This window comes from Homalodisca vitripennis, chromosome 3, assembly GCF_021130785.1.
Source record: "Homalodisca vitripennis isolate AUS2020 chromosome 3, UT_GWSS_2.1, whole genome shotgun sequence".
In the NCBI taxonomy this organism is placed as follows: domain Eukaryota; kingdom Metazoa; phylum Arthropoda; class Insecta; order Hemiptera; family Cicadellidae; genus Homalodisca; species Homalodisca vitripennis.
In genome coordinates, this window is record NC_060209.1 from 138,767,772 (window position 1) to 138,781,186 (window position 13,415).

Below are 13,415 nucleotides of genomic sequence, written 5' to 3' on the forward strand. Positions count from 1 at the left end.
CAAACAACTTCCCTCCTTCCACGGGCTTTAAGTTAATTATAAATTACGTTTTATTGACAATTTGTATTCTTCCATTGACTTTCCACTGTAGTTTAACTAAGCTGCGAACGTTCCACTGCCTTCAAAAACCTTGGTCGGTAGGACTTCGTTCTATCGGGTCCTTTTGTGTAGACTCTTGTATACGGAACATCTGAAAATTAAATATCTACAGCGTTTTATTTCAAATATCAACTAATTAAGTGTAATTAAATAATTTTCAGGTATAAAGTTATAATTATTGAAAATATTAGGTAATCTTTTTATAAAAATATCAGGGTTAGATCCAGGGTTTTTGTGTCCATATTTTATTTGAAAGATTTCAGGAGAGCAGACCTAAACATTGTTTATACCCTATATTGCATTGCTGCCATTTACAATGCAAAATAGCAATTTTCACTGGCCCAAGATTGGCACCAGCTGTGCTGATAATTATTGGGTTGCACTTTAATAACCGCCCTACTATTACAGGCTGGCTATAACCACGCTTCATTTGTTTACAAACTCCTCGACAGTAATTGGCTCGTAAATCCTTGTTTCTGAATTATTTAAACTATAATTTGTAATACTTGGAATACGAGAAATTAGTTCAAATTCTTAGCAAATACTTAGACATGTAACATTCGTATTGGAAGATAATTTCTTGTATACTGCTTTTCGAACAACTTTATTTATTATATGATAAAATATTTTATATACATTTCAGTGTATACTTACGCTTAATAATTATTAAGAAAATTACCTGATAATATACAATAGAATGTAACTGTACTACGGATATTGCAAAAGAAACTTAACTTATATTGGATAAAACAGTGTCAATACGGAGCGTAAGAACTAAACATAAAATACTGAGATATCGATCTAAACATTAATAAAAAAATCTAATGTTGTCAGTCTTAATGTTAATGTGTGTGTTACTCTACGACGTAATAACTACTGGAACGATTGTACTAAAATTTTATATGGACATTCTTAGGGTTCCTGGTTCTATTTCTAAAATCCCTCTGGGCTACGCCCTACTTGGTCTTTGAACACACCATTAACGACTGTATTTATAGACTTGGCTTAGTCAGCAGATGGTAAATATCTTTTTAATCACCTGTTAAAGTCAAATGTAATAAGTATAAAAATGTGTACACGTTTATAAATATAATGGTAAATGTTTAATGTTATTCATCTGATAAAGCCAGTTTCATTTTACAAGTGTTTGTTATGTGCAAAACGGTTTTTCTGTTCGGGTATTTTTTTATTGTGATTTTAATCAACTACAGTAAAATTTTATAAATTATTTCATCATAAGTGCGTTGATTGAAAAACTAAGGACTTCGATTTTAGTTTCCCCTTGGATTTAGAATTTCTTCAAACTAGCCTAAAATTACCAAAAATAGTTTAAACTGCTCCGGTAACTGATAATACTGAATAAATCTACGGCTCAATGCGATCATTTCCAAATGATATTTATTCTCCTTCAAATTTACGACTATATAGATTTTAATTGTTTTAATGTCTATATATTGATATTTATCAAATATAAAATTTGTATCTCCAACCGTAGCTGAAATACAGCTTGTACAGCTCGTATATAAGCTTATTTATTTTTTAAATAATGGACTCTATATTCATCTAATCAACTTATATCAGTAATAATATTTATTAAAATAATTTTAATAACTTACTTTAAATTATATACTTTTTAGAAAATCCTCATATCAAAAATACCAATTTTTTTAAGAGAAGTATTATTATTTAACCATAACAGACCACTTGTAAAAAATAATTATAATAAATTATGTTTTTACCGAACCCATCCTCATCCCATTTTTATATTTTGCTCTGTGACTTACAATTTATATAACTGAAGAGAGCATAAAAACTGCTCCGAAATGACACCCAGCTCAGCTGTTTACGTCGCTTAGAAGGGCTCCTAAGGAAAATTGAAAAACATTTGTTCAATAAGCTATATTAAAAATCGGATTTAAAAAGCCCCGGCGATTCCCAACTGACACTCCATAGAGAGAAACTCAAATATTTATCACAAGACAACTTTACATCATGATTCTCCAACTTTTTACTAACAAAAATTCCAATAACCTCTTTTCTCAACTTTCACATTCAAGTAATACCTGCTTTTCCAATAGTACTGGAATTCGATGTCTCAGAGTGAATAAATCGATCTCAACTACTAATTGTTGCTACATCTCGCAAATTTTGTATCGAAATATTTCTTCAAATATTTTTATGCACCCTTCAATTTTTATTAACAAAATAATAACGGATTTGACCACTGCCTCCCTCCCCTCCAACCACAAAGGCAAGACACACTCCTTCAATGTTGGCTGCGTATAGTTCAGCGTTTGTGGCTTTGATCGTATAGATAAAATAATAATATAATAATTACAGACAATAATAGTTAAATATAATCCTTTGTGAAATAATTGTTGCAATTATTGTTTTTATCTTGAGTAACTTGAGTGTACAGGCTAATATTGCCTATGTAGGCCCATTTCCTTAGAGCAGCCTTTCACTCAGACAGATAATGCATCTTAAGAAAAGTGTTTAGTTACTTTTATTTGCTCCTGTTGTATTGTAATAATTGATATGCTTTTCTGTTTCTTTATATGTTGTAAATTCTTGTTGGGATTAAACTAATTCATTCATCCATTCCTTTAGTGATTTTTGTGAGTGAAAACAAATGACATAGCCGGATTTAGAAAACGCCTTGAGATAAACATTTAAAATTTGATACTTTTTTAAATCTTAGTACACATTTTAAATATTCCTAATTTTAGCATGTTAATTTGACATGGATTAACGCAGGATACTATAACGAATGTTTTAATTCATGTTCGATAAATGAATATAAAAAATTAATATGATCTTTCATTCATGTAAAAAATTAAAATAATGACCTTGACAATAATATTTTGGTTACTCTTTAATCGAAAAAGAGCTACGTACGTATACCAGCGAAAGCCTCCAAATAAAATAGATCCCGTTATATTAATCCAACACGGATGGCGCGTGGGGACAGAGATAAAGAGGACTGAAGTGGGCTAATACAATGTAAATAACGGGGGTCCTTTGCATCTGCAGAACAATGCAGCCTACACAATGACACGAGATAGCATCTAATGTAGAGCACAATGTTAATGGAGAATGTTTGGGAAGAAAGGCTCGCAAGCTCGAGCCAACACAAATTCCGCCAACTGCCCCTACTTACAGCTGCCGGTTATAAATCTACAAGAAATTATATTAATCTAAAAACCATAATAATAAATATTACTGCTCTGACGTACCAAAGCTAAATCTTTTGTGTTACACTTAGTTTTTTTACTAGATAGTTGCGTTATCATAAAACACTCTCGAATCCATTTGATGGGTTAACTACATATATTTGACATAAATCAGCGTTACAATATAATCAATTTGAAGCTCCACCTTACTAAAATATAGTTAAAACTACAATCTGGGAAACATTATTGTAATTGATGAAAATTACCATTTTGAGAGATAGAAGCTAATAAATATTTACATTCAATGATTATAGAATCCTTAGACAAAGCCAAAAATCATGGAACCCTCAATAATGTAGACTATTAATAAAACTTGACGTAACCTAATAGTCCAGGATCCGGGAGTAAATTTACATTGTAGAAGCAAGAACACACCCTAATTTTTCGTAGGGTCGACAGGGGATGTTTTCTTAAGAAAAACATTGGTCGCCACAACTTTAGTTTTGCTAGGGGTCGAAATGGGAGAGTGTCGAATGGGTTATAAATATTATACATTTTCCGTTAACTCACTATCGTATGTTTCTCTGATTCTGTTAACTCACTACCGTATGTTTACTCTGATTTCGTTAACTCACTTCCGGGGTTGTTTTAATTGTATTGTTAATCACTGTGTGACTCAGGAAAACGCAACAAACATATATTGAGATAACAAACAAACTTAAACTGTTCATTATTTGCGACAAAATACACTTTTATTCATCTATCTGAGAGTTGGTTTTATGTGTTTAAACCTAGTTAAATAATCATCCAAAAGGTCATTGCAGTGTGATATTTGATACATTACCATTTCGACGCTCATCAAGTAACGAGGCTAAAGATAGTTTTTTTTTTTTTTTTGTAGGGGAAATGTCACAAAAATATCAATATCACAAAAAACTTTGTTGTGTGCTTATACAATGCAAATTGGCTTACTTCTCCTATATTAAAATGTTTAGATTATGATTTAAACTCTCCTACCACAGTTTACGCAACACATTTATTTTATCACTCTCATTGGTTATTATCATTAAAATCTCTTTTTTCACAGTTTCAAAACTAATTACAGAAAATTCTAGTTCCTTAAATTCTACATTTGTTATTTTTTATCTGTTTTAATTGTATTTATCAATACTTGAATAGAGCGCACTGGATATTATGTTCACAAATTTATAATTGAATGATCTAATCATCATTATTCCTTACTACTTCTGTTTTACTATTTAGCAACTTGATTTGATTCTTTTATGAATGTAACGCAGAGTTTGAAAAGTATTACCACGTATTAATTTATTTCATAATATTTGGAAGTATAAACAACTATGTTTGAGTTTTGTATTAATTGAAACCAAAAGAGCCACGCGTAAGTTTGGGTCATGTCAATTCACTAACACCATTATTTTAAGATTCTGACGACGACCATTCACTCCTCTTGTGCAGTACAGAATACAAAAGCTTATTTAACTAGTTATGACATAGAGTTCTCACAAATAAATACCCGCAAAAAGGCTTTCAGCTTGTGATGAGATTCTGTTGCAGCTATAGCTGCGGATAATTAGAGTGAGGTAATTTGGCTGAAGAAATTTGTCGTACTAGCACAGTCGGATATGTGACGACCTGATATTGTTTTGAAATCCAAAACACGATCACGATTCAGACGACGGATTTCAATGTACGATTTCGAGTCAGTCTAAATAACTTTTTCTCCCAAAGGCCGTGACAGATTTTGTAAAGCTACTGTTTGGTGCACTTTGTTTATAACAGTGACTGCTACATGAAACTGGTAATTTTGTAAAACTTAAAAAATAAAATATAATTAAAACTAGATTGTCATCTACAACAAATTGAATTGACTCTGAAACGATGTGAGGTTGTTGCTCAAAATTACGAGAAAAACTAACGTCGATCTTAACCGATTTCATTAACCAAGGAATCTATTCGTTGATTTATTTATGACAACCCAGTCATGAAAAATCTAAACAATTTAATTGTTTATTCAGTAATTTTATACTATGTATTTATGCACAATGTGATACGAATAACTTGATACTTACATGTTTAACATGCCACTGTCGCGAAAGAAAGAACTTATTTAGCACGAATAATGCTCATTTTTCTTTCAAGAGCGTTGCCTCTCAAAATATCACTCCAAATAAAAATAAATTGTCTGCTTATTTTTTTCAAGTAAGATTTTTCAAGAAGCCCTAATAGAAAAATAGTAACTGGGTAGTTATAACCAAATATTACTTTTAATTTAATCAAAAATAATTTCAAACGGTAAAGATAAATATTATTATCTTAACTAGGGTACCAGGTTCTAATTAAAAAAATAAAGATATATAATTATTCTAATTACTTTTCCCGAAAATTATACAAAAAACCTTCTAATTTGACACTGGTGAAGTAGGCACGACTGGTGTTCCTTAAGAATGTATTAAATAAAATGTTTTTGTATGCTATAAATGAATTAATTGCAGTATTCTAACTGTAATAAACTCAATAGTAAACTAATACAGAAGGTGATATATTAACAAGAGAACTGATTCCGAAGCGCGTATTTGGTTTACTATCAGCTGTCAGACATAATTTAAACGATTAACAGTTTCTTTAGTATACCAGCAGTGACAAGATGTACAGGTATTCATTCATTCCATTCTCGGCCAATGTGTGCACCACCTGATAGGTTTGTTGGTAAATGGAGAGTTGAGCACTTATTGTCATTTCCTAAAAGGTTTGGCATTCACATAGCATCGTAGAAGGTAGTGTAAATTACTCCGATCACATACTTATTATAAGCTATCCTTTTACGGATCGAGAAACATTAGCTGATAAAAGACCTCAAATTGATGCTATAAATCATTCCTCTGATATAAAATACTTTGGGGTTTCGTGTATACGCCGAGTGGAATGTATAAATTATGAGTCTTTGCATCACTTTTAAAATGTTTAGTTTACTGAATATGTGAAATACTGCCTCACTTTTATCTTTACAACAACTTTTCAAACAATAATTTTACAACTGTTCTGGGATAAATTTAAATTTATTGATTAAGTTTTGATTGTTTTCGTTTATAGGCCTGCGTTTATTTTGAATAGTTTTGCATACTAATCGCTATATTGGACTTGTCCTTATGGTGGAAATTAAGGGAAATATCTATATCATTTATTGTTTAATTCACTTAAGTAGTTTTAATTTGGAATGCCATTTTTAACAGTCTGAAAGTTTGTATATAGCATTGTAATCTAAAAAACTAATTACTAAACGTTACATGTATGTATATATATATATATATATATATATATATATATATACTATATATATATAAAACTATAGTATCGCGCATACTATAGGTAATTAAATTGTGATACCAAAATCAATTTTATAACTATTTTGCCCAAATTTATTGACCGACTTGATTAATCAATGCGTTTTAATATAGTACCTATTAAAAACTTAAAAAAATAGGTAGTAACCGTTATTTATTCACCTGGGGAAAAATAAAAAAGTGTTATGGAATGTTTAGAACAATTTAAAAACTGTTTTTATGATCAGCTATTTCATATCACGAATCGCTTTCGAGATATCGATGACTTGCAGGCCCCATAAGAAATAAATTATTAATATTTCAGCTATCACAAAATCTGCCTACTTATTCCGATCGAGATAGGAAGGATTATTTTATTTCATACTCGAACGAAATGCATCATGCCAATAGAGGCTTAAATGATTAAGTGCAAAATATACCATTAATATCAGCATTTTAAGAACCAGACCCTAATAGACATTTTTGACCTCATCAGGGTATTTTACATTCATACAGTAAAGTTTAACTACTGATTATTTGATCTGGACTCACTTTATAACAAATAGTATTCTTGTTGTAATTCCTCGGTTTTGAATCACAAGTTAAAATAATCGTAATGCTCATTTGTTATTCTATGTAATTAAAAAGTATTATTTAAATTCTACTTGTCAACACCAGTATGACGAAGAAACATGTTTGTCTTTACGCTGCTTCATACAGAAGTTAATAAGGAACAAAGATTTAGTAATTTGGAGATCGGCATTACTGAAGTTTCTCTAGTAAATTTGAGCAACAACCTCACAACCGTGTGAAATGTTTCTGTGTTCGCCCAATTTGTTGTAAGTGGCAGTAACCGTTATGTGGTGGTGAGGCTGGCGCAGAAATGTGCGCTGACACAACATCATTACTCAATTTTGCCACCAGGGAAGTGAGTGACCAGGGGTCATGACGTGGCATTTCAAGTTATTATAACCTTGAGTATACGTGTCCTGTCGTCTTTGGTGCAATATAATACTATATAACTTTTGTTACTACAATTTGTGTTGTGATTTATTACAGTTGGCAATCCTGTCGATGACTGGAGTCAGCGGCACACCTGGGATTCTAACCTATTATCAGACCTTCCCCACCAGGAACGAAAACAATGAGGTACTGAAATTTTAATTAGCATTAAGGAAACTGTACATCGCTTTGAACAGCTGAATATCTCTATACAACTACGAGTACGGTATGAATGCTTTGTAAAACTGGTACCGAATACACCATTGGTTTAGTGATTCATCTTTGCATACACAATACGATATAAACAAAAAATATAATTAAATGCCTTCTTTGTTTGTAATTGTGTGGTATTTCCTTTTAAACATAGTCACTAAATTCTGGAAAATATTGTTTGTTATTTTCACCGTCAAGAACTTATCTCTCTGTCAGCAAACGTAATTATAAGGAGAGTGACTATCATATCTATGCACGTAAGATTATATATGGCCACCACATAATATACTGACACATGTCATCATAAAAAGTGACGGATAATTATGAGTCAAAATACTGAATATATTATCTGAGGGAGAAAATCATATTCACGTAGGTAAGATTATAGATGGGTTCCACAACCAATTGTGATCCATATCATTATTCATAGTGCACTACGCTCATAAATAATCTATGCTATATTCGGGTTCATTTTTCAATCCAATGTTCCTTTGTATTATATTCTTACGATGGAACTAAACCGAAGCTAACCTAATAACTGCTCTAAATCACGTTTAATTACGCTGTTTCATAATTATAAAAGGAATAAAATGTCGAATGCGTGATAATTGTAAAGTAGCAAAACATTTAAAGTTATTATGAAATGCTATTAAATTTCAAAATGTTTAGTTTATTTCAAGTGTTATAGCTAAAGTGATAGGAAGAAGCGAGTAAATCATATTCATTACATCCTTACCCGGTATACGCTGAACTTTACTCGGTATGTCGCATGGGCTGTAGTCAGTTATTTAAAGCTATTAGACTTCAACGTTCTCGATATGCACAACTACTTAAGTAATAGACTGATCTTTCTTATACTTAAAATCGAAGGATCATTTTTATCACAGAGCAAACTAAACAAAGCTGAGTGAGTCTATCTACTTTTTTCGTGTTTTGAGAAAGTCAGGATAATTTTTAATCTATATTTCAGAATTATGGAGAAATAAACCAGATCATAAGAATTTGACATTGCGCTCTCTTGAAGTAACACCAAGTGGATGAATCCATGGAAGAGTTTTAGAATTTTTCTTTTTTTGCCAAAGTTACTTAATTTCTATATCTGAGTAGAATATTTTGTTAGTAATAGAACTGTTTCGGATATTATCAATTTAGAACATTACAGTGTTTTTAATGTATTGTTTAAAATTTCAACATACTATACGTATCTTTCTTTTTTTGCCAATATTTTATCAAAAATATTATTTATGTTGTTATCAAATAAGTTACATAAATTAGACATAACGTACCATGCGGATCTAAATAACGTGATGATGCAGACTTGTCTATAATAAATTTTAAATAAAGGACTTTACGCAATTCTTCATTAAAATGTTAAACTCGTTGGTATATGGATATTAAGTCGGAGAGAACACAATTCTACAGTTAACATCTATTGAATAACGTTAACGTTTAGATAAAATGTCACTGGCTTTTTTTGTTTTTAATGGTTATTGAAATTTTTCGGTAGTCGCATATTAAAAATTTAAGGAATAAGCTTTGAAATAATGGATTGAAATTTTGATTTTGTTTTGTATTATGACCGTGTATGCAACCCATTTAACGGCCTTGAACGATACCACAGTACAATAAACTATCCCAATTTCATAAGGTTCACTGGTATCAACGCCCTACAATGTTTCAATTTAGAGTGGCAATATTACCCTGAACATTATTTTTCAAAATATCTGTAGTTGACTAAAGTCCAGCTGAAACCTCTTTGTATCGACTTGTGTCAGGTGGTGTACGAGTATCGATACTCTGTGGACGACCAGAGGTCGGGGGTTGTGAACGACCAGTGGGAACAGAGGATCGGCCAGTTTGTCAAGGGTCGGTACAGTCTGCTTGAGCCCTCCGGTAAGGTCCGCACAGTCAGCTACGAGGTGGACGGGTCTAGGGGCTTTGTTGCAGTCGTCAAGACTTCCTACCCAGGTAACTTATACATTACGTGGTGAGCTAGTGTTTATTCCAGTAGATTATAAATAGTCCCTTTTAAACTTACCACCTATACCTTTGTTATTCACCAGTATCTGTAAATTTTCGTCTCAGATTCTTTAATTTGGTCCAGAAAAAAAAATAAATGTCCCAATCAAAAATTTATTTTACTCTGAATACGCATTTGTCATTTGAACGCTATCTTGATTAGCTTGATATTGTCTCATAATGATAGAAAATGGTGCCTCTAAGATAATATATGTAAGTACTTAAAAGTGAATTACTTACAAAGTCTTCTTCGAAAAGGCATTTTTTTCTAACAAAACATAATGTAAACTTATGTTGGCTGGAACATTCCTCGTTCTGTAAAAGAATTAGAACAAAAGAATTGAAAAGAATATAACGGAATTGAAATCAAAGAGAATTGTCTACTACAACAACGTTTAAATCTTAGTCCTGACAAATGTTACAGTGTCCCCACAGGAAGTAAAGGAACTGATTTAGTTCCTGCATTGGTTCCTTGATTAATGCCAGTTACTAGAAAGTTCAAACAGCATTGACAGGCATCACTTGAACAGTTCCGGCCTTTCCCTCCCTAACGGCTCTCATGTCAATTATTTCACTTTAATAGATTCTTCTAACTCCCTCATAATGAGCTGCTCAAGATTAAAACTATTTGTTTCCGATTCCGTTTTAGAGATTATCAGACATGTCAGATGTTTCCCTGAGTATGTGTTCCTTATCGACTCATTAGTTACCTTGATAATCAATTAAGCCATCACTTATTTTCATTGGATTCCCTGCCTAAGAGCCCAAATCTACCTGATAGAGTCCCGATGCTTCGGCAAAACGTGCTCTTATTCACGGGATTCTAGGACGAAGAGCTAAAAGTTTACTTTCTCGGGTCCAACGCTTTATATTCCTTCGTATACTTTAAGTTTTAACAGTGTTATGTATTGATCAAATAAGGAATATAATCAACTTGGTCAATTCCTTCTTTGAACATCCCTAATTTCTCAAATTAGTTACTGTTCCATTTTCTGTAAAAATCTCATTATTCCACTCACCACGATAAATAATTTCAGTACTTTCAGGAGAAAGCCAATGTGAGATTTTCATATCCTTTGCTCTAGTTGTGATCAGCCATCTGAAAAAGGGTTGTACAGTTTTAAATCGTGTCAGACCTTTTCCAAAAAGTGGATGGTCTTACAGAGAACCCATTGGGCTCCCCGTTCGACCCCATAAAAACCAAGCAAAAAAGTTTTTACAGTTTTATGATTTGGACTCTAAGTCCGGACCGAGAGTTACTTTTTGGGTGGATTTTTGTTTTTTGTTCTACATACCTTCCCTCACTCAAAGTTTCCTTTTCCTTTCCTTTGATGGTTATAAGTGTTTCAGCCACTTCCCTCCTAAGCAACCAACAGTTGTACAGCTCTAACCAACGGTACCCGGAGCCTGCCATCAACCTCAGACGAGTGGTGCCGCCCCCACTTCAGGACCAGGGGTCGCCGCCCCACAACTACCACGCACTGGGCGCTCAGTCCTACCGCCCCTCGCAACCAGTCACAAGTAATTATACTATCCATGAACACATAATTAATTAATTGGCTGAGCGTTAGTGAAGCCTATCACTTTACGGGCTCGAAAAGTAGTCTGTCTCCACAATATATCGAGAACGAACGAACTAACAGACAAGCCATTTTCCATGAAGCTTCATTTCTATATAAGTACGATAATGATATATCCCACTCCATGGGTGTTTGCTGAACGTCTGCGAACATTTTTGCATTGGTCTCATAGGGAATCATAATGGCAATGAGAAATATACAACCAAAAATAAATTTACAAACAAATAAAGTACAAACATGTTTCATTTTCACATGGGAAAGTGACACCTGTTGCCTAATGGAATGAGCTATAGCTTTGAAATTTTGCATGCAACCTAAGCGAACCTGTTACCCGACACGTGGTGTGGAATCCTCCTTCCTTGTAATATAACCCCTTACTGTCAGGAATACTTATAATTGTACGTTCGTAGGCTAGATTATTGTGAATAACAATTCCAATATGAATTGCTTGAACTGTTACATAAATTATTTTCTGAAAATCATATACTGTAAGAAATATGGCAGCTCATTTGTATGATAGTATTTTTTTGTTATCTAGTTTTAAAAGCACAATATATTTTAAGATTAATAAGTACTGTGATTAACCCACAAGTTATTTTAAATACAGCTTTAATTTTGCTATACATTTTTAAATAGATTGGAACACTTAAAATTAATTGTAAATTTGAATACTTTGTTGATAAAAAAGTTCCGTCAAATGCATGTGTAATACTGTTTTAACAAGTTTGGTCTGAATAGCATAGAAATTACGTTAGTTATTGTGTCCACAATCCCGCTTTGTATTTTTGCAAGCCATATTGAGTCAGTATTTAATTATTGTTATAATTATTGTTGACGTTCTGCTATAAGGGAGATTGCAGCAAGTAATTTCTATAAAATTACTTTAGTTGCAAAGTAAAATAATGTAAAAAGATATTTTGTTGCTAGCAACAGACATTTTTATTACCCGTTGTTTAAACACTTGGAATGGATTAACGAGACTTCGTCGATTGATATAATAGTGGTTCTAGCTAAAAATATTTTTTTTATTGCAATAAATTCTTCCATTATATATCAAAAGACTTTTCATTGGTTTAGATTAGAAAATTTTAAATTTCCCTTCCTTCAATCAAAACTCTTTATTCAAATTATTCAAATGAATAGTTTGTAATTTAGTTATAACGCACAGTATATGTTTAATAGTATAAGTTATAACTATAATATTTAAGTAATTGTGTTCATTTATTTCAGGGCCACAGCCCCCTCAGCAAGGATTTCAAACCGGGTTCCAGGGGGGCGGGTACGCCGGCCCTCTCTCACCCCCTCAGACCTCTCGGCCCCGCTACTCGGCCTACAGGCTGTAACTGCCTTCTGTATTATATTGTAACTTTTTGTAAATTAAATTTCTTAGTTTTAATGTTGTTTTTATTTTTCACCAAAATCAAAAACAGCTTTATCTCACACTGCACGTACGGATCACTGATGGATCAGCAAGGCTGTATATCACCCTCTCAGGAATGCAGTATACCCTCAGGGAGGTTGAGGTGCCTGGAGAAAAAGGTAATAAAAATATTAATTTAAATTCTAAACAATATAAAATGAGATGGAAATGTTAAAAAAATATCGTTGAAATTATATCTGGATACGTAGAGTCCTTCCGGCTCAGTCGGAAGATGTAGGTGCATCATGTGAAAAAAATATCACAGGATACCAACTACATCTGTACGACAAAAACTTTGTAGCCCCAAAGCAGTTCTGAATTATTTTTAAGTTTGGACGGCCGGCCATATAGCAACAAAGTGACATAACTGGCTAACAAAGTTTGCCGTTCATCATAATTAAAAGATCAATGTTTGTACCAAGTTTAAACTTGTTTGAGTTTTTTTTCTGAGCAGTTATCGTTTACACGTATATAACAACTACTTTTTATAAGTAGAGTTATAATAGTTTTGTTTAAATTGGTTAATTAATTTTTAAAACATGATTTAAAAATAAAAAATACAAAGATA

The 13,415-nt window shown here is 32.4% G+C and overlaps 1 protein-coding gene across 1 annotated transcript in view; it reads left to right on the forward strand.

The window, feature by feature from the left end:
- Window positions 1–12,823, forward strand: part of LOC124358737 (cuticle protein 8-like) — a 45,441-nt gene extending 32,618 nt beyond the window's left edge. The window contains exons 2-5 of the mRNA XM_046811036.1: window positions 7,673–7,762; window positions 9,604–9,796; window positions 11,198–11,368; window positions 12,658–12,823. Of these exons, the coding sequence (XP_046666992.1) occupies window positions 7,673–7,762; window positions 9,604–9,796; window positions 11,198–11,368; window positions 12,658–12,770 (567 nt within the window). The 3' untranslated portion in view covers window positions 12,771–12,823. The remainder of the gene's footprint in view (window positions 1–7,672; window positions 7,763–9,603; window positions 9,797–11,197; window positions 11,369–12,657) is intronic.
- Window positions 12,824–13,415: the final 592 nt, after the last annotated feature.